This window comes from Ochotona curzoniae, unplaced genomic scaffold (genome assembly GCF_017591425.1).
Source record: "Ochotona curzoniae isolate NIBS_2020 unplaced genomic scaffold, NIBS_Ocur_1.0 contig_883, whole genome shotgun sequence".
Taxonomy (NCBI): Eukaryota; Metazoa; Chordata; class Mammalia; order Lagomorpha; family Ochotonidae; genus Ochotona; species Ochotona curzoniae.
In genome coordinates this window covers 23,681,015-23,703,291 of record NW_024466599.1, presented here as the reverse complement: position 1 = coordinate 23,703,291, position 22,277 = coordinate 23,681,015, and the positions used below count along the sequence as shown (strand labels likewise).

Here is a 22,277-nt window from a genome sequence, read left to right as displayed (position 1 = left end):
CAGGACCTTCTTCTGGGTCCCTCAAGTGGGAACAGGGTCCCAAATTCTTGGGCCATCTTCTTCTCCTTTGCCAGGCCATAAGCAGGATTCTGAATGGGAAATGGAGCAGCAGGAACATAAACTAGTGCCTGTATAGGATGTAGCACTCCTATAACTTTCTGAAGCAGCCTAAAATATTCCAAATTCCCATGCCTACAGAACTCATATGGGAAGATGCTAAGAGCCTTTTTGAATTCTAGCTTTTTTCAAATAGGAAAGTCTTTGTCCGTATTATTTCATGTGTGACTAGACAACAGCAGTTTTGTAACAGGATTGGCAAGGACAACAAAGGGAGTGAATTGAATATTGAAAGACTCCTTGTTGGCTTGTGTTACGAAATTCTTTTTATATTTTTTGAGAATATTCCTCTTAATTGAGCTCTCTTTCTTTTAAATCCACAATATAATCAAAGATAGAATAATGCCTGTTCCTTACCATAGTTGCTTATTACAAAATGGAACTCTAAACAGAATCCAAAATGGAATAAACAATTGTACCTAAGACCATTTTCACAGATAGGCTGCTTGGATGGGCAAGTTGAAGTGAAGGAAGTAACTTCCAAATCTGATCCTTGTCTTTCACAGGTATTCTTTTCCAAACCCAACAGAGAAAAGAGCATTTCCTATTTTACAAAGCTTCATAACTCATCCCTCCTCTTCAGGTGCCAAAGAGACAAAATACTGCCTCGGGGCAGCCTGTTTTGCATCTATTCAAAGCATTCTAGCCCTTTAAATATTTTCTGACCTCGAGAATCAAATGGTACTTCTGGACTACTCTTTACTTAAAAACAAAGAAAGCAGGATAGTTTAGCTAGTGTGGATTGTTTTCAATTTAACCAGAATATTTTATGAAAATTGAAATTGGCCAAGATAAATTGGATAAACCTGACAAAGAAATCAACTATTTCATTTATTTAAAAAAGTCTTTATGCAAACAGGTGATTATTAAAACCTCTCTTACCAGTTCTTGTCGTGAAATACTAAATCCTCCAAACACAGTCAATACTCTTTTTATCTTACAGCAAACAACTTATTTAAATGTATGATGAAACATTGTGTCTTACTGTAAAAATGTGCAGGTCAACACGAGGCCTGAAGTCCATAACTTGGTAAATTCTTCATGTGTATCTGAGATACTTCATCATATGCACTATCCTAGGCTAAGGAGAGATTTCTCTGTATATTATATACCAGATAGGCCCCTTTCAAGAAAGCAGCCCCTTCCACATGAATTTGTAGAGCACACCACCTTCAAAGTTATTTTAGCAATAGGGAAAAAACTAGACTGTTGGATGTGAGGTACTGGAAAGAGGATTGTACTGGACATTCTTTAAATCAGCTTTTCTCAATTTTAATGACTGGCTTGGGGATTTTTCTGTCTTACTAAATGACTCTAAAGAGTAGCTCTATTCTTCAGCAATCAAGTCATACATTTGTTACGTTTTGAGACAGATTTCTTCCACTGTGAGCTAGAACCTGAAGAGGACCCATATCATTCTGATATTTAATTTTTGAAGAGGTAAAACATAGTGCAAAACTCAAAAAACAACAGAAAAGCTATCCATTAAATTATTTGTCATGCTTTTGCACTTCAGCCATGTAATTCTTTGGTAGACATTTAGAGCTAAATGTTATTTTTTTCAGCTATATTTTAAACAAAGGCAATAGGTATGTTCATTTTCTCCTTATCTATATACAAATAATGGCCAATGATATATATTTTATGCATTGGTTTTTATTTAAAATGTGATCTTACAGACCTTGCAGCATCAATTTCTTTTTTAACACCTGAATTACTTAGTAATTGGAACTGTACTGATGGGTTTCCATTCTTTCCAGCTTGCCTTTTCCAAATAATGCTATTAGGAAAACCTTGATTTATTTTATATTTTTCTAACATCCAAATGTTGTCGAGGGGTTATAAGAAAGAGCTTGAGTTGTGGACATCAGTTCCTGGGATTTGAACCCTGGCTCCGCATTTTACGAACTGTTAATTCTCTGTGCCTCAGGTTGCTCAACAGTATAAACTCTGGCATTTGTACCGAGTTTAAGTGTACTTCCCTATGTCAGCTCCTTAGAATTTAACAACAGAAATATAATAAACACTAACCAATATTTACTGCTATTTCTACTGCTTGTCATCATTATCTAATTGTGGAAGTGTTAGATCATTAGGGAAGTTTATTTCTGATTTTGATAGAAATTGCCAAAATGCTCCTCATGGTTCACAAATTAATATTCCCAATAGTGATGTAAGAAGAAAATATCTATTCCTCACACTGTGCTAAGAGCTTTTGAGTCCACTGAATACAGTTGTTACCACAATAAAGTTTTAAGCTTTATTTCTTTTTCATTGAAAGAGGAAACATAGTTTACTGAATGCCTTGGATTTTAGCGTGAATTGGGTGTTAAGTTTCTTTGCCCATTTTATTTGAAACCAGGATGGTGAATTTCTAGGAATATATAGCTCTATAGAGTGTGGGCCAGTTTACTCTGAGTGTATGATATGATTTACACGTATTGTTTGTCTTTTCATTACGTTTTTGCTGGGATGAGTCTTCTCTTATGATATCTGGGTGCTGTGTAACATTTAGACGTCCTCTGCCCAAGATGATAATTTACTTTTCCCATAGTTCATATTATGGTCCTGTTATTTTTTCATGTAAATCATTTATTGATTCAGAAATTATCATGCAAGTTTTGGGGTGTATGTCCAAATTCATTATAAGAACACTAGCCAGTTAAACCATGTATCTATTCAGTATCTTTTTTCTGAAAGGATGTGAGATAACTGCTTCATTATATACTTAATTACATATTGCTTTTTTTTTGGTAGATTTGTTTTTCAATTTTTATCTGTGCCTGTATTTGTAATATTGTGTTTTATCAGTTGCAGTTTTACATTTTTTTTAAAGATTTTTTTTATTGGACAGGCAGGTATAGAGGGGGAGAGACAGAGAGAAAGATCTTCTGTCTGCTGATTCACTCACCAAGTGGCTGCAATGGAAAAAGCTGAGCTGATCTGTAGCCAGGAGCCGGGAGCTTCCTCCCAGTCTGCTACATTGGTGCAGGGTCCTACCTTTGGACCATCCTTTACTGCCCTCCCAGGCCACAAGCAGGGAGATGGATGGGAAAGGCAGAAATAGAGAGAGAGAGAGAGAGAGAGAGAGAGAGAGAGAGTAGGTCTTCTGTTTGCTGGCTCACTGCCCAAATGGACATAATGGCTGGAGCTGAGCTGATCCAAAGCTGAGATCCCGGAGCCTCTGCTGGGTGTCCTATGTGGGTGCAGGGTCCCAAGAACTTTGACCATCCACCGCTGCCTTCCCAGGTCATAAGCAGGGAGCTGGATTGAAAGTAGAGTAGCTGGGACAATGAACCAATACCCATATGGGATGCCAGTGGCACAAGGCAGAGGGTTAGCCTGTAGAGCCACAACATTGGCCCCTGAAATCTCTTATGTTTTTGAGTTGTTGTCTTTGTTTAGCATGACTGTTTTTGTCTATTTATTGCCTGTATCACTGATTTTTGTTATTATTTGTAGAAAGTTTTATTGGTTTTGTTTGGTTTCTAAGTATAGGATCATACAATAGTAATAATTTTGCCTACCTAAAACATTTATATCTCAGTTCTTTTTTTGATTTCTTTTTCTTTATCCTAATATCCGAAAGTCATGATGGTGGTGATAGACTTTCCTATCTTCTTATCTTAGACAAAATATACTGAAGTTGTCTACACTTTGATAAAACTTTGTAGTGCAACAATCTGAACATGATAACTTCAAACAGTATTTCTTCAACAATTGCAGTTGGTTATTTTCAACGTAGATTTAAGTCAAATAATGGCTTTCTGTTATTTTACTAATATTTAAGACTGTCACTTTTTCTCTGAAAAGTACTTATACTGTATCTGGTAGCTGGGATATGCTGTATTTTCGTGATCATTTGCTATGCATTCTTCAATTTCAACTTCCTGTCTCGTGCAAAAGTTGTTTAGATTTATTTTCTTACTTGAAAGGCATAAGTAGAGAGAGTTGGAAACAGAGCACTTGTGTCTGATTCCCTCCCCCAAATAACAACAGCAGCCAGACAAAAGCCAGGAGCTTCTGGGTCTTCCACATTGGCGCAGGGGCCCAAGCGCTTGAAAAATCTTGTGTTAGTTTTGACAGTAGCATTAACAGGGAGCTGGATCAAATGCAGAGTAACTGGAACTTGAACTGTTATGCCTATGGAATGTTCTGCCTGCTATGCCTCAGTGAATACCCTGGTACTTTCTACTTTTTGCTATGAAGTTGTAATTTTACAGCAGCAATATATAATTTTATCTACTAGATCTAGTTTTTGAAATTTAGTGCTTTTTCTAACAGGATCCATTTTTGTGAATGTTCGCAAAAACAGAAGACGAGGTTCAGCTTTCAGAAGGGTAAGTTCAGTCTGTCTACTTCCCAGTTGTAACATCAGACTCTGGAGCCAGATCAGTAGGAACCAAAATCCGATTCACTATTGTGATCTTATTAAATTTATATCATCTCTCTGTGCCTGTTTCCTCATCTTTTAAATAGTGTAGCAAACTGATCTTCCACTTACAGCGCCAACTTCTCATTTGTCCATGGTTTCAAGTCCCAACTGCTCCACTTCTGGTCCAGCTCCCTGCTTATGACCTAGGAAAGTAGCAGAGGATAGCACAAAGCCGTGAGACCCTGCTCCCCAAAGAGAGACCTAGAAAGAAGCTCCCGGTTTCTGGCTTCAGATTGGCCTAGCTCTGTTGCACCCATTTGGGGAGTGAACCAGCAGATGGAAGACCTCTTTTTTTGTCTCTCCTTCTCTAATACCTGCCATTCAAATAAAAATAAAGAAATCTTTAAAAAAAAATAGTAAAATGACTATAATAATAGCATCTACCTTTCTGAGTTATTGCTAGGATTACATTGATTCCTATGTGGAAAACATTTAGAACAATGTCTAGAATGAAATAAATACTGTGTATGTGTTAACTGTGATAATTATGTACAGCTACCTTGTTAATAAATTATTCAGTTCTTCTAGAGTAGTCCATGGTTCAATGAAAATACAGTGTTAGCCACAAGTGCACTTTTAAATTTAAGGTGGCCATATAAAGAAAAAAAATTTTTGAGAGATAAAATTTTATTTAACCTATTATATATAAAATTGTTATCACAGCAAGTAATCAATGTAAAATGATAATAAATGTCATAATTTGGCATGTCCTGTTCTTATGGCACATGTCAGTTTGGACTAGCCATGTTTCAAGTGCTCAATAACCTCATTTAGCCGGTGACTATTATATTGAATAGCACAGGAATAACACCTTATTTATGTACTTGGTTATTTCATGAGTGAAGGAGAAATACATGTTATATCCCATTAGTATGTTTCTATTCTTACCCTTGAATCAGCTATATTTTATGTATAATAAATGATGCTCTGTAATTTGGTGCAAAGATATTCATAGAGACATTTCATTGTAAACTGTATCGTTTAGCATTAAAATGGGCCTGCTTTTGCTCTTAAATTTGTGCTATTTGCCTTGAATGTAATTTCATGCGATGCTACATTTATAACTAGTGTTTTATTTGTTTCTTTTGCCTGGTCATATTTCCCCATATTTTTAAAAGCTTTATTTTTATTGGAAAGGCAAATATACAGAGAGGACAGACGGAAAGCTTTTCTGTCTGCTAGTTTACTCAGTAAGTGGCTATAATGGCCAGAGCTGAGCCAATCCAAAGCCAAAAGTCAAGAGCTTCTTCCAGGTCTGCCATACAAGTGCAGAGTCCTAAGGTGTTGGGCCATCCTCTACTACTTTCTCAGGCCATAAGCAGGTAGCTGGATGGGAAATGGAACAGCCAGGAACTGGAGCCCATATGGGATCCCTGTGCATGCAAGGCAAATATATAGGATCCCAGTGGTTGCAAGGTGAGGATTTAGCCACTTAGGCTATCACACTGAGCCCTTGTGTCATTTTCTAGGATTTATTTGAAAGCCATAGTCAAAGACTCTTCCGCCCAATGGTTTAACCACATAAATGATCTCAATAGCCAGAGTTAGAACATGCTGAACCCAGTATCAAGAACTCCATCCTAGTTTCCCACAAGACTTTGGAGTTACCTTCTACTTACCTCCACAGGTATATTAGCAGTGAGCCAGACTGGAAACAGGTTAGCTGGAACTCAAACAGAAACTCCAATGTGGAATCGTGGCTTAATCCACTGTCCTATAACACTGCCCCACAGGATATTGTACTCATTGCCTGTTGCTGAGGTCTGTGCAGTAGATATGGATGACATGAAAGTGTGAAGAGAACAGCTCCTGCTGTTTGGCAGGGCCCAGCAGATGTCTCTCTGACCACTTTGATGCAGTTTCATCCCCCTTTTTGCACGGACATTCAAGTACCCCACTACTAAGAATTCTGTAATCTATTGAGGCATTGTTGTTTGCCCATGTGAGATGGCTTTTGTAACTGATGTGAGCTTGGGAGTTAATGCTATTGATAATGTCCTGGTGAGTGGCCCTTAACTACACACAGGAGTACAATTAAGCTCATTCCCTTTCTGGACATCTTATTGTGTGCCTACCCTTTGCCCTGGAATCTGGCCCAGACATGTAGCTTGTCTTTTGGGAAATGGCTTGATAAGAACCTTACAAACTAATGGAAGTGGTGGGAGTATGAGCTGAAACTGCTATGGCAAAAAAATATAATTACTGTGACCCAAAAGATTAGCTTGTCCTTGTAACTCTTTAGAGCATAGAAAATATAGCTGTTTTAGCTGATTTCATAATTTTTTTAACTAGAAGACTTACTAGAATTACTAGAATAGGGTGATTTTATTAATATCAGAGATATGCTTTTAGTTATTGTTTATTTATGAGGTTGTAGAGCCTGCAGTTGAAGGGGGATTTAATGTTTGAAACTTTTGTCTTGGACCTTAATGCTTTTTCTCTTTTGATGTGTTTCACCCATTAAGTGATAAGTTGTGAAAATAAAATGTAGTGGAAATGTATTACTAATTAGTAGGTACCCACCTGTGCCTTAGCCTTGGAGACCTTGCTGTCACCTAATGGCTACTTCTGAAGAATGAATAACGGCTTGCTTTGAAGAACCTGATTATAGTAACTTATGGAATTATCTTTAAGACCTGGTTGACCATAAAGTAAAAATTAATTAATTAAACATCTGTGCATGCAGCTTAGTTTTGAAGTTAAAGATAGTCAAATCGAACGTTTGTGCAGAGGTTTGTGATGTGTCTAAGTAAATAAAAAGGACAGCTTCTTCTTGAGCTGTTACAAGAGGGCACCAAGTGACAGTGTCCGTGCCTTTTCACATTGCTGACTCCACACACCCCTCTCGAGCTCTGAACTCGGCGAGAGCTGGACTCGGGCAGTCTATTATGCAGTAAAATATCCTAAAACAGCATTTATGATTATCATGGTTTCTGTGGATCAAAAATTCATTAATAACTTTAATTCTTGGTGAAACAATTTTCATATGCTCTGTAGCAGTTTTGTTTGTTTCCTTGTGAGAAGTCACCCGACATTTAATGCCTTTTTTTTTTCTCTTGTATTCCCTGTAGTTTTAACTGTTTTTTTAGCTTTTATCCAATATCTGTGCAGGGAAGGAGTGCGGATAAATCTCCAGGCCAGGTGACGTCTTTTATGCTCCTAGATTTTAAGAGTGAATTCAAGTAGCTTTTACATCCTGATGTGGACTAGAAGCTGTGCATTTTCCCCCTCAGTCGGGACCTTAGCGCTCTGCTATGATAGAGACAGATTGTTTCTTGCAAATTTGTCTTGCCTGTGTGCCCAGCTCTGTTGCTTCTCAGACCACACCAGGCCCAGGAAGTTCCTGCCACCGGCTGGTATGTCCCTGTCCCTGCTGCTGTAAACAAAGGGCTGCTGAGGGTTTGCCCTCCCTCTCTGAGAAGCCCATTTGTTGCTGCTTGCTTTGTGTTTTCTTGTTTTTAACTATTTTGCAGCTGCTGCATCCCTCTCTACAACTCATGCCTTCCTGCGACCCCTCCGGTCAGTCTCTGATGCTGATGGTCATTTCTCCTAAAATGTCAGGTCTCTTGTGGTTTCTCTGCAGAGGGAACTTGTTCTGTTTTGGTTTTTATTCTCATTGTTTAATTTTTTTTTTAACACCTGCTTATGAATCTGATAGAAAAAGAGCTCCCATCCACTGAATCTCCAAATGCCTTCAGCTGACAGACTGAAGTGCACAGCTAGAAATTCCATTCACATGTCCAGTATGGTTTCAAGAACCTACCGATTGAGCCATCATTGCTGCCTTCCAAGTTCTTCATCAACAGGAAGCCAGGTGCCAAAGCAGGTACTCTGATGTAGGGTGTGGCCATCCTAAATGCATCTTAACTGCTCAGCCAAATACCTACCCCTGGTTGTTGCTTTTGTTTTTGCTGATGTCTAATGACAATAATGATCCATTTTCTGTCATTGTTTTTTTGTGTAAACTACAAATCTTCAGCAAACAGTTAAAAAAAATAGTGCAATGGATATACAGTGCCTTTTACTCACAGTCCATAGTATTTTGCCATCTTTGTTTTCTGTCTCTGCTCTGTTCTACTGCTACTGGATCATTTGAAACCTGAAAATGTTGATACTTCATCCCTAACTACTTGGCAGGCTCTTCTGAAATTAGACATTCTCCTACATGACCACAATATCAATACCTCACTAAAATGAATTAACATTCATTCAGGATATTATTTAACATGCAGTCCAGATTTCAATGTACCTGATTCCTGCAAAATGCCAGATTTAATTTTTTAATATTTTAATATATTTTTTAAAAGTATTTTTATTTGAAGGAAGATTTATAGAGAGTAAGGAGAGGCAGAGTGAACCATATGCGGGTTTCCTTTCCAAATGGTCGCAATAGCTGGAGCTGAACGAGTCCAAAGCCAGGAACCAGGAGACTCCTTAGGACAGGGAACTGGACCACAAGTGGAACATTCAGGACTTAACTGGAACCTTACCAAATGGGCTTCTGGTGCTACAGGCAGAGGCCTAGCATACTACACCATGGACCAGCTCTTAATCTGGTATTTGACATAGAATCCAGTCAAGAGTCAGGTTTTGACAAAGATCTAATCACCTTTGGTTGTTAAATTTTATTGAATCTCATTCGATGCAGAACTAGCTTCTTTCTCTGCTTTTATTTTTCATGTGTTCATGAAATGCCCCCAAGTGATATTTCCTTTATGCTCCAGGGAACAATGAATATGCCACTTAAATTCTCAGAGGACATGAATTCCAAAATGATTGCTAGCGACATTTAAAAAGCTAAGGTGAGTGTCTTCATCTGAGAAAGGAGTCTACACTTCAACCAAACTGGATGTAGCTAGGAGCAAGCCTTTTCCTGATAAATGCCAAGTTATTTTCTGTACTTGCCTTCAATTATGTTAAAATACATTTTGGTTATCAAATGAGTAGTATGCTTTTTTATTTTAAGGTCAGTTTTTGTCTTCCTTTTGTCTCCTTGTAGTAATTATTTTTTTTAAACTAACCTTGCAAGCCTATCTGTGGTTTGACTTATTTACATCTACCCAATGTATGAATTTCTCTCTAAAATTGCCTTAATGTGGCCCACCTTATATTTTAAATCTTACTTATTTTCAAACAAGTAAAGAACAGCCAATGCAGCAGAACGAGGGGTTGGTGCTACGGCTCAACAGGCCAATCCTCCATCTTGAAGCACTGGCATCCCTTATGGGCATTGGTTCATGTCCAGCTGCTGCACCTCTATCCAGCTCCCTGATGCTTATGGCCTAGGGAGGAAGTGGAGGATGACCCAAGTCATTGAGACCCTGCACCCATGTGGGAGACTGAGAAGAAGCTCCTGGCTTCTGATCGGCTCAGCTCTGGCCATTGCAGCTATGTGGGGAGTAAACACACAAATGGAAGATCTGTTCATTCTCCTATTTGTAAAATCTTTCAAGTAAATAAATCTTTTTAAAATCTTTAAAAAAAGAAAAAGAAGAAAAGCAGAATTAATCCTATTATACTTAGTGCCAATAATACGAAGAATTCTGTCATTTACACTTGTTTAGATTCTTTTTTCATTTAGATAATTTTTGACAGAATGTTTAGTTAAGTATTAAGTTTAAGGCCTCCAACATTTATAGCTGTGTAATACACAGGAAATCTGGAATTGTAAGACAAATTTGGAAAACTCTAGTTAATTGCAAATCCTAATTTAAAAATTTTGACAAAGAACTTTTTAAAAAGATTTCTTTTTTTATTGTTAAGTCAGATATACAGAGAGGAGGAGAGACAGAGAATAAGATCTTCCATCCGATGATTCACTCCCCAAGTGGCCACAACGGCTGGAGCTGAGCCAATCCAAAGCCAGGAGCCTCTTCCAGGTCTCCCACACTGGTGCAGGTTTGCAAGGCCTCGGGACTTCCTCAACTGTTTCCCCAGGCCTCAAGCAGGGAGCTGGATGGGAAGCGGGGCTGCCAAAACCAGAACCGGCGCCCACATGGGATCCCAGTGTGTGCAAGTCAAGGACTTTAACTGTCACACTACCATGCCAGGCCCTTGACAGAGTACCTTTACACGCATTATGTGTCCTGATCTTTACAACACCCTAGGAGGTTGTTAAAAAGGGTGGTGAAAAATCTTTCTTCAAATGGAGAGATGAGGCACTCATAAGCACTCCAGCTATCCTCTGCCACCTTGCAGGGTCCTACATAGGAGCCATAGTGGAAATCAAACCTAAATATGCTTGATCTGGGACACAGGCATCCCAACTGGTACCTTAAATACTAGGCATTTTGCTTTAAACGAGACCATCGACTTTAAACCTATAAAAACAAAGGTCTGGAGAAACCAACCATAATGGTTCCTTTTTATCCTTGGTTCACATATTTTGTTTATTTTACCGATTATGGGAAAGTTAGATTGGAAACCAATGGTTATGAGTAAACAGATAATCAAAACTATAAAGCAGTTTCATTATTGCTAAAAACCCTCTTCAACAAAATAATGCATGTGAGTATATACACTTTTCACTTACAGGTGTACTTTATATACATAGAAACTCTTACTTGTCACTGTTAAAGTCTACACTTTAAATAGATTCTGGGACTGACGGTCATATCCATCAGTTCATTAAACTTTAGCGCCTGACATAGCCCCTGTGATTTTTTGCAGAACTACTGCCTTCACCATGAAGCTCTTGAATCTTCTCCAATTCAGACTCAGAATTTTCACTTTTCTAACAAACATATCATGGAGAAAATGGAGAGGACTTAGCGAAAGGCAAGCCTTTTCTTTGCATTTCCTGTTGCTTTCTGGAATCAGTTGCTTGACCATTTCTATCAACTCATTCATTTGCACCTGTGAAGCTGTGATTTCCAACACCTTCTGGAATTGGCAGACTTGTCAGTGCAGTGTTAAGTCTTCTGTACCTGACTGTTACTTTTTTTTTCTTTACTTTTTTCTTTGTTTAGTAAAACCAACAGAAAAGATGAAGCAAACATTAGTACTTTTGTAATGAACATGGACTTCAGTTGCATTTTGCTCTTTTTACTGAAAAACACGTGGTCATGAGTAACATTCATGCCAGGGAAGCTATTTTTTTTTCCCTGAATATCTGCAGTGATTAGGTTGAGTTCTCTAAATGCATCTTCATCATGTTGCATATCAGCAAGACTCATTTCAAATGCACGGTACTTCATGCAACTTTTAATCCCTATAAGTAGTATTTATACAGTATTTCTTTTATTGAACCAAGCAGGTTCCTTCATGTTACACCAGTGTTTCTTAGAAAACGGATCAGTCACTGTCTTCAGCACTCGTAAAGGGAGTGCCACCTTTCCATTTCTTGCCAACTGCCACAGAGGTGCTGAGAGAACCAAACGCCGTATTATTTTTTTGTTTGTGCTTATTTTCCACTCAACTTACGTTTATTATTTTTGTCACATAAAGATTGACACTGCAATATACCTTCTACATAAGAAGATGCAAAGAGATCCAAACTGAGTCTCAAGTAAAATGATTCATGAAAGAACATTTATTAACAAGTTTCTTCCTGAACTTTCAACTGCTTTAAAACACAAGAAGTATTTCCTGCACTTAAATTTGCATTTGCTAGTTTTTTTACTCTATTAACATGTATTTCTTTACATTTATGAGTAGTGTACAAGCTTTTTGTTACTTTAGCTTAAATATCACAGAGGAGCTACTCAGCAGGGAAGGAGTATTATTGGAGCCTATGCTTTGGAGGCTCATAGTCTAATATCAGGAAGCCCCCATTAGTCTGGAGGCTGGCAGAGGCTGAAGTAGCTGATCATAAGAGCATATGTAGAGGAAGTCACGTGGACCCCAGAAGCAGAGAAACACGCAGGATGCCAGCTTGGCCTGTATGTCTTGAGAACCACCCTCTGAGGGCAAGCCGGCAATGACCTGAACACCTCCCATCAGGCCCACCTGCCAGGTAGTAAAATTAGATCAAGTCCAACCTTATATTGTTAACTATTAACAAAAGACTTTGGGGTTTAAGTACCTCCATGAATTTGGGGAGCCAAATCCTGTTCAACCTGTAATAAGAAGAACAGGTTGGGTGAGACTGCTGTGCTTAAAAATGCTGAGATTCTCTTCTTATTCAGCTTAATGATACTGCCTCAACTAAGCACTTCATTTCATTTGCAGTATTTCTAATCTCTGTTAAGAACAAAAAATAGGCTCTGAAAAATTTGGAATCCTATTGTAACTCTCTTGCCTCGTTGCTCATGTGTTTTCTTCCCAAGGGCCAAGACCAAGTCTTGCTTCTCTTTGTTCGCCTTTGCTTTGGATCTGCCCACAGAAGGGACTCCACGAGTCTGCAGAGCAAAACTACCCTCAGTTGTCCTCCAAGGAGAAAAGAGATGGTAAGGATTTTGCTGAAGTGCTCCCCAAAATAGAAGCAGATTCAGTTTTCCATGACATATACACACTGAGCTTCAAAATGTGCACCCTTGTGTTATATTATCACTTCCCCTTCACTAACAGATCCAATTCTACCTATATATTTAAATAGCTTGAATCAAGTTCTCTCTCCTCAATTCATGTGATAGATTAACATCTAACTATTAGCATTCAAAGAAAGGCATTTAAAAGACTGAATAATAAAATCTCAATGGAATACTAGTCAAAAATGATTTTGTGATGATTTTCATTCTGTGAATATTATTTAATTATAAATGGCAGTTTCTTCAAATGAGAACAAGAGTTCTCTTTCACAAATTTTTAAAAATTCTTAAAATTAGTTTTCAAAATTTAGTGATTCTTTTGAATTTCACCTGGCAGTTTGTTCAATGATTTGTTTTTCTGCTAATTTTTCTTTCTGCTAAAGTTTTATCCCCCTAAATTTTGATTTTCTTAATTGTTGTTCCTATTTCAGGAATCAAAAAAATATGAGTTGTCCCAATCAGATGGGGCAAGTCTAGTTAGTTTTCCCCTTATGGTTCTAAATAGTAGGCAATCTCTAATGGCTACATCACGGTTCTAAAATCTCTCACAGCTACATCATAGCTTCCTATGATGCAGACTTGGTTAGACTTATATGATATGTATATTGCTATTTGCCATACATCATAGCTACTGGGAACCACGTAAACAGCATCTCCTTGTAACTGGTCATCATTAAGAATCATCCAGGATCTAAAGAGTGTTCCTGTCCCTCAGGATCATAGTTAAGTCCTGGTTCCATCCAGTAAGCACACAAAAGACCTCTGAAGCAACTCCTTGTTGACCGCTACCTTCTACACAAGTTTATGAAAAGAATATTAAAATAATATTCTCATAAAGAAAGTCTGAGTTTTGAGAACACATACCAAGTTTGTGCACAAAAGCTTTCTTTTCACCCGTATATAATTGATTCTAGAAAAAGATGATGAGGAAACTATGGACTACATATACCAGTCTTCATGACTCCTAACTAGGGACAGGGAATGAAGAAATAAATAGTTCATAGTTAGGGTTGGTCCTCCGTCCCGTGGTCCAACCATGGAGATGTCACGATGTCACAAGGCAGTGAGTGTCCACACACTTCTGAGAACTTGCTGAGAGTCAGATGTCTTTCAAAGATTCTCATGTTGCTCCAACATTATTGCCCTCATTCTGCTCAGCCAGACGTCAGCCATCCTGCAATACAAATCACAACAACCTGTAGAATGACTGGGTCTCATCAAATCAAACAGGAGTGTTCTAAAAAACACTTGTTCTGATGAATTTGAGGGAACACCTAGCAGTATCAGGATTAAAAGAGATTAAAAATATTATGGAGTCCACCAAGCATATGAAATCTCAAAGACTGCCATATAGATTCCATTAAGGAGCTGTACTTCATACTGTGTTTCACAAAACATTAGTCCCCCAAAATGTTCTTTCCTAAAAGGGGTTCTGTTTAGAGGCAGTGATATGAGCCAGCAGCTTGTTGTCCTGCCATGTGATGCTCTTGGCCATATTATGATGCAAGATGAGGTCCTTATCAGAGGTCAGCGCTTTGATACTGGACTCCCCAGCCTCCCAAATTGTGAGCTAAATGCATTTATTCTGTGTACATGAACCAGTCTGTTACAGCAACAGGAAATGGACTAAGACAACTGTCTTTTTCATGTAAACTATAGGAGTCAGACATGATCTGATGTCAACAATTAATGTGGGGTCATTTTCCCTAGTGCTGTCAATTACTCTTTCCTAGCAAGAAAAAAAATCTTGAATTTGAAAAACCCTTTGAGTACAGACTCAATTCCTAGATATGAATTTATTATGATTTTTCTTTCTTGCTTTATTCCTAAGCCAGAACAAATGACTTCTCATTTGTTACTGACTTGGTTGAGAGTGAGACTGTATAATACATATTTGTATAAATACATTTTATATAAGAGCATGTTATATTAATGAATATATATAAAATTAAAATCTGGTGGTCAATGGACCGTCCCTGTGATCATTTGAATATAAAGACTTAATTACAATGAACAAAATCAACTTTTTAGAAAAAAAAAGCAAACCTTTATTTCTATTTCCTATGGGAATTTAATGATCAAGAAATGTTAAGCATTAGCCTACCTCTGTCAGGCTATGAATTTCTCCTAATTCAGGAGCACGGTTCAAGTTACTTGAACTGCAGATGGCTCTGAGAAGTGAGCTCAAGGCTAAGTTAGGTATTGATTCCACTAAAGCAAATACAACTCCAAATCCAGAGTCCATGGGATGGGCAGCTCACAACTCTAAAGACCTGGAGAAACTGCCTTGCTGGTACCCACACTGTTTATGGCATCTGCAGACTGAGTTGATACTCTGATTTGCTCAATTGTAGGCTTTATCCAGAAATCTTGCACAATTCATCTTTGCTTCTTTTGGACCACATGTCCCTTTGAGAATCTGGTCAATGAGATTAATGTCTCCTTTCCTCAGAAATGAGCATATGTCCATGAATAAAAAACCCTTTCACCAACTAAACTAATTTTTAAACTTTGAGCAAAGAACCCTGGATTATTTCTAAGATAACTGTCCTCTAGCACAAAATCATGAACTTCTTCTTATATGCCTTTATATTCCCAGTTTGGGCAATGCTTAGCTAATGAGGGAAGGGTGGATACTGATAGATTTTCCAAAGTGCTCAGCAAGGGAATTGTTAAATATAAAGTTGGTGTTGCAAATTTGTGCTGACAGCGAGTGCAAGGAAAGTAAATTGATTGCCCAGAGCTGTCACGAGGTGGGGGAGAGTGACTGCTTTTGAGTCCAATGTTTGTCTTGTTTTAAGGAATGACGGTAGATTTCATGGTATGTGATTCATATCTCAATAACTCTCTTTTAAAAAGTTAATATTGTGGGACTGGAATAACCAGCAAATTGAAGATCTTTGTCTCTCACTGTGTCTGTCACTCTGCCTTTCAAATACAGTTAATCTTTAAATTTGAAAATATGAAGGGAAAAAACCTCAGCAATAGCTTACACTACATATCACTGGAAATAAGGTGTGGGTTCCTTATTATCTTCTGTGAAAAAGAAGCTTAAGGGGTTTTGGTTAAAGGTCATTTCGATTTTTCTCGTCGAAGGAAACGATGGAGACAGTATGCCTAGACTGTTTGAAGAGCAGAATATGGAGGATCACCCATGAGAGTAAAGAACACTGGACTGATCCAACAGAAACTCTGCTTAAGCCAATCTGTTTATGAGAATGTTCCAACAGGAATGCAATGCATGCCTCCATGACATTGTCTTAAATGTTAGGAATAAACATCCGCGAAGGCTGGATGGTTGAGCTGGTTAGATGGAATAAGGTTTTAATATCCATTGACATGTATGAGAGCAGAAGGGAATGTGGAACAGAGTGGACTAGTCTGCCACACATACTGGCAAACCAGGGTTGGGGGAGGGCCTGGTTGGGGTTAATGTGGGTCGCTCTGGCTAGGCTGCAGCTCCCAATGGTTTATGTGAGGGCCGAGTATGTGCTGGGCAGAACCAGGCTGGACTGCAACACCCATTGGTTCCAGAGGAAGACAGGGATGGAAACAGAACCAATCCAGCAACTGCAACCACCAACTGATTGACACACTGGACTGTACTGGGCCCTGTGCTAGCAAGCACATACAAGAATCTGGTCTGGGAACACCTCAGACAAAGTTTCTTTGGGGATCCCCCCCAGTCAAGCTTTCAGACTCAGAACACTAAACATCAAACTACAGAGGACAGAACAAGTCAATCAGTCACCTCAGCTATTTGTTGGCAATGAAAATACTGGGCAAACAGAGACGCTATGATGGACTGCGTTGATCAGTGGAATCTCCAACAAACGCATCATGCTTAGAGTGGTAAGAGTGGCAGCAATTCAGAACTGTTGAACTATCAAAACCACTTGGGCAAGACCCTCGGAGCATGCCCCACATCTGGGACCTGGGGTGGGTGGGAGACTGGATAGGGCTTCTCCCTTAAAATCTCTTTTTACATCAGATATATTAAGAAAACAATACATAACTAATTGTCTTACCCATCTTCCTGTAGTGCTTGAACCTTTCTACCCTAATTATGTAAAAAATAATTTTAAAAATGTTAGGAATATGATACCAATTTCACCAAACTCTTTTTGTTAAGGCACCATGGACTGTTGACTCATAAATTTATCTAACTCCATCTTGAATCAATTCATATTTTCAGCATGTTATAACAAATTCCATCTGCATTTTAATTTGCTTGGGATGATTTGTTTGTGGTTCCTGTGTCAGGGCAAAACGTGGCTTATAGAACCTTGTACGCACTGTTTGAGTATCACCACCTCTTTCAGCAGCTTGTTGTAAAGCTTCATTTAGTAGGGTCATGACTTTCCAATTCTTTACCTAAAACTCTTTTGCTCCCACTGTCTCCTCTGAGTTTGGGACCTGGTTTCAACTGGGAAAACTATATGGAACAGTGGCATGTAAGATACATGCAATATTCATGGTTCCTGGAGCATCATTTCAGTATGAAGACAGGACAACCTTAACTAGGATTTAGAATTTGATTCAGTACCATTTTCTCTATGATGAGACTAAGATACAATGAGAAGAAACCATTGTTCCAGGGTCAAGAACAAGACTAAAAGTACCATGTCTTGATTTACAAACATCCGACCTCTTTAAACTAAGAGGCTGCCTCCTAGACCCAATATAGTTAGCTCATCTCAGCACCTTCATCCCCATTCATTTTATTTTGTCTTTTTATACAACACTGACCTCACCATCCTGTCTGGTCTCTTCATCCTGGTCAAGTTCAAACTCGGTACCCCGGTCGACAACATCCACACCAGCCTGTACCCTGGGCTTCTCATTTTCCCATTTGGCAAAACCTTTGTCCTTTGTGGCTTTGTCATGGAACTTGGATTTCATTTTGGGAAAGGTGTGGGACCCCGAATCTCCCCAGCCTGCCTCTGACCAAACAGGTTCAGTTTGGGTGGCCTGACTAGTAGTGGCCCGTTGTAGCCTCACGGAGATCTTGCGGGAAGAACCTGTGACCAGTGTGATGGCTCTGCTGTCCTCTAGGTCTCGATGTCCAGTAGCAACACCAGGAAATTCAAATACATCATCTTGCACTGGAGGGGGAAAAGAAGATGGTTATTATTTGATATCCAGATATTTTGAGAGCAAACCATCAATGTCCATGCAAACAGCATGGTCTGACATGCAAGGGCTGGAGGAACAAACCAGGGATCAAGCTAAATTACCTACAAGTGAGTTGCACATTAAGTCTGAAGGCAAACGGAAATGAGGGGGGAGAAGTTAAGGGTCTAGACACAACACTCCAGTGAGTCCAGGTGTGGGAGGTGAGCAGTAGCTTTGTGGAAGAAAACAATAAAACAGGGGACTTTACCTGGGGGTAGTGAAGGGCTTCCAGGCAGTGATCCATGACTGCTCCCCAAGGAGGGTGCCCGGGCAAATCTTCTGCAGGCCAGAACAAGAAGGTCTTTGCACTGTTTGTGACAATTGGCTCCACAGTCTGAAAAATTCCAAATGAGGAGTGTGAAGCATGGGTATCTGTTGCTGGCTGAGTTGCCAGGATGGCAGGGGAGCGACCAACCCACCCCTCCCCCACTCGCTTCCAAGTTGACTCTCAGAACTCAGTTCAGAGCCTCAGAATGTGTCTGAGGTGCATAAAAGCACTGTGGCACCTTTCTCGTCTTCCCGAGGCTCCTCTAGTTCTCTCATGTTTGCTCAGCTTTTTCCTCTAGCTGAGTCATTGAAGTGCCTAGGGAGCAATATGAAAGCAAGGGCCTAGCTCCAGAGGTTAGCTAACTTTGCACAAAACAAAGTGCAAATCATGTGGACCAGAATTCTTTCCTGGGCCAAGATGGTATCACCACAAAGAGGCTCTGGATCCAGAATGAGGTGAGAAGCTGAGGCTTCTTTCCTGGGACTGACAGCTGCCTCCACCAGCTTCCTGTGAAGTGTTCCCTCAACATAAGTACTTCATTGGATTTTTTATTGCTCGTCATTTCCAGAACATTTTTTCAGGTCAATTAAATGTATCTTGTTTGCTTTTTTTATGTAGAAAACCAGGTAGGCATATGCTCAACATGTCCTATATTTGACTTTGGCTTTGCAATGGCACTGCTATGGCCAGGATGTAGTTTAGGTTTTGCCCAAAGTCCTGTGTATTAAAAGTTTGGTCTCCAAAGTCAGATATTGATAGTACTAAGAGGGTGACAACTTAATCCAGTTATGGTGTTTAGAAGAGTCTTTCCAAAGTGGTTGAATTGGATTGGGCTATTAGGGTGGGGCCATTATTGAATCATTTTCATTTTCTAAACAGTAGCACAAGCTGCATGCTGCCTCTTGTCTTGTGATTCTCTGTGTCAATTTGAAACTCTGCCAGCAAAAACAGACTCACCAGATGCCCAGCTAATAGGGTCACCTGATCTTGGACAGTAAAGCCCCAAACCCATGAGCCAATAAAAACCTTCTCTATTTGTAAAGTTAGTTCCTTTTAGGTATCTCATTAATGTAAGCATACAGCAGAATCAGCAAAATTTCTGAGATGTTTTAGTTAAGCCAGTAGAAAATTACTCCTTCAGATAGAAAAATGCGGCCACGTTGGAAGGCACTGCATGGTTATTTTATACAATGAGGGTCCTACTCTTCAATTAGAATCATTAAACAGATGTGATCATGTTAAAGAGTATTTTCACTCAACCTCAAAGAGGACCCTTCTGATTATTTTCAACACTCATTTTTCCACAGATGATTTTGCTTCAAATAGTCTTAATGTCTTGTCCAAGTTTAATTGGTCTTTTTCTACTCTAGGAGCCATTAGGAAAAAATCCGTATATGTCCCAAGATGAAACAAGAGTTTAATTAATTTTCATCTCCACAAATTTGCGTGTTTATCTTTTCAAATATGGGGGAATAGAAACCAGGGCAAACTAGTAACTCACTGCCTGGCAGGAAGATACTATTGTACTTTGATTGTAAAAATCCAAGTTAGAACAAGACAAGTGATAAATAAGCTCTAAGGGAAGGACCTCCTGAACGTGCAGTGGGGTGGCTCCCTGGGAATAGCAAGGAAGCTGTCTGTTCATACAAAAGAACTAAAACACTGAAAGATGGACATAGAAAGAAAGACATTGTGCAAACAGCATTCATCTAAAGGCATTCTGTGATGACTGTTTCCTCCTGAAAGTCTTATATTTTTCAAGAACATCACCAACTGCTTCAAAGAACCAATATACACTATCTACAAAGTATCCAGCAATTTCTCAAACTAAACATCAACGATGTGAACAATCATACACACATATGCGTATATATGAAGCAACACATTCTCAGACTTATACACATACATATTGCATTCAACACAATTTATAAATTTCAATTAAATGGGGGACATACAGGAATGAATTCATTGAAAGGGGCAAAGTAAGTTTCATATGTCTTATCATCATCTTTAATGATTTCAGTAGAGAAAGGCTTAGACATAAGAAATAGAACATCCCTATGTCTTCTAGAAATGAGTGTGGGTTTTGTTCCCCCCAAAGGGAAGATTTTTGTTTTCAATTTTATTTGAGAGGCAGAAAGACAGACATGCCAAAGACAGACAGAGACAGCAAGACAGGAGTCTTATTCACTTTTTCACTTCCCAAATGCCTTCAGTGGTTAAAAACTTGTATTACAATCCAGGACTCCCACGTGGGTAGCAGGAGCCAAATTCACTTGCGCCATCACCACTACATCTGAGGCATACACAGAAAGGTAAAGTCTGGAGCTGGCTCCAAAAAGATTCTTACATTCAGTATATTAGTCACACTTTAGAATTCCCATCTTAACTGGATGCTGATGATTCTTGAAAGGGATCTTTTAAAGAAAGGACTAAGTGAAAGTATGCTGGTAAGATTGGCTTGCTGCCCTTTCAAAGCAGGTTGTAAATTTTGAATTCTGGCTCTCCAAAACTTGAATAACTTCCTCTGGAATATATTTACTCTTTATGGTCATTGGTATAAAAGACCTAAGTTCTTGATGTCAAGAGATTGTGTTATTGTATCTACAACCAGAGTCAATCTGTCACAAACTAAAACAACCCCCCCCAAAATTTTTTATTTAAAAAAGGAGTTTTGGTTTCTTTTTTTTAAACAGAAAATTTGGGTTTCTACCTAAAATGTCTCAATTTTAAAACCAAAAGCAATATTAATATATATTTACCTTTGCATTTGTATCCTTGCTTGATTATGCCCCAGAGCTGCAAGAAAAGACAAAGGACTGTCAGAGAATCTGAAATCTGGAAGGACAACAAGGCCCTCGAGAAGGAAGTTCTGGGAAGCTTCATGACTGGCCGTGCACAAACAGGATGCCACTGCTCTTCACACTTTTCCTGTCAGAGAGAAGAACCCAGTCCCAGCCCACTCCAGCTGTGGAGTTTTGCTTCCCTTTTATTTCTGAGAGCCAAATGGGAGCTGGAGTGGGAAACTACAGTTGTGTATTTGTTGGACTTTGTCATGATGCACTCTGAACAAGATTTACAGGGGCGATGACCGCTCTGTGTTTGGAAGCTCCTTGCTCTCTCTCTTCTTGATGCTATAGGACATACAGCAATCTATGAAATACCACTCACACTAAAGTGATTGGATTTTTAAACTGTGTTATGTATGAATTTATTTATTTGAGAAACAGTGTGATAAAGACAGAACGAGAAAGCGCCTACCCCACTCCAATACCTACTAGAGCCAGCGCTACACCACACCTGAACTAGGAGCTGGAAACCTCATCCAGATCTCCTACATGGATGGCCAGAATACAACTATTCGAGCCAACATTATTTAGGGAGTGCAGGACTCAAAGCAGGCCAAAATAATACCATCCCACTTGCTAGTACGTATGCTGCTACTCCTTACCAGCAAAACAGGATGGAAGCCCCTTCAAATAAATATTTGCTGATGGACAGTAGCTAATGTACAGCCACCACACTTGTTTCTCAGAGATAATGAATAAGGAAACACAAATACCCCCAGACTAAGGGACCTCAGCAGCCTGGTATTTCTTTCTGCCAGCCCCTCTGGTCCTGTTGTTTGAGCTTTTCTTTTTCGTACTAAAACTTCAGTTCTACTCTCACTTTCAAGTCTGGTCCCATAAATCGTCATCAATGCAGGATGCAAACCCAGACTCATCTCACCAATTTTCTTGCAACATTGTTGCCTGCAAGGGTCTGCATTAGCACAAACCTGGATCAGCATTCAACAGGGAATGAAACCCATTCT

At 39.1% G+C, this 22,277-nt stretch overlaps 1 protein-coding gene and 1 long non-coding RNA gene across 3 annotated transcripts in view; one reads left to right on the top strand and one right to left on the bottom strand.

Annotated features, from left to right (window-relative positions):
• The first annotated feature begins 9,221 nt into the window (after window positions 1-9,221).
• LOC121164800 lies at window positions 9,222-21,642 on the top strand. The gene is made up of 3 exons (XR_005885164.1): window positions 9,222-9,354; window positions 11,222-12,939; window positions 21,261-21,642. It is a non-coding gene; the product is annotated as an uncharacterized LOC121164800 (long non-coding RNA).
• Window positions 13,909-22,277, bottom strand: part of RASGRP3 (RAS guanyl releasing protein 3) — a 68,559-nt gene continuing 60,190 nt past the window's right edge. For both annotated transcript variants that reach the window (XM_040993059.1, XM_040993060.1), the window contains 4 exons: window positions 21,226-21,262; window positions 18,404-18,529; window positions 17,770-18,125; window positions 13,909-14,194 (listed from right to left, as the gene is read on the bottom strand). In XM_040993059.1, the coding sequence (XP_040848993.1) occupies window positions 14,186-14,194; window positions 17,770-18,125; window positions 18,404-18,529; window positions 21,226-21,262 (528 nt within the window). In that variant the 3' untranslated portion in view covers window positions 13,909-14,185. The remainder of the gene's footprint in view (window positions 14,195-17,769; window positions 18,126-18,403; window positions 18,530-21,225; window positions 21,263-22,277) is intronic.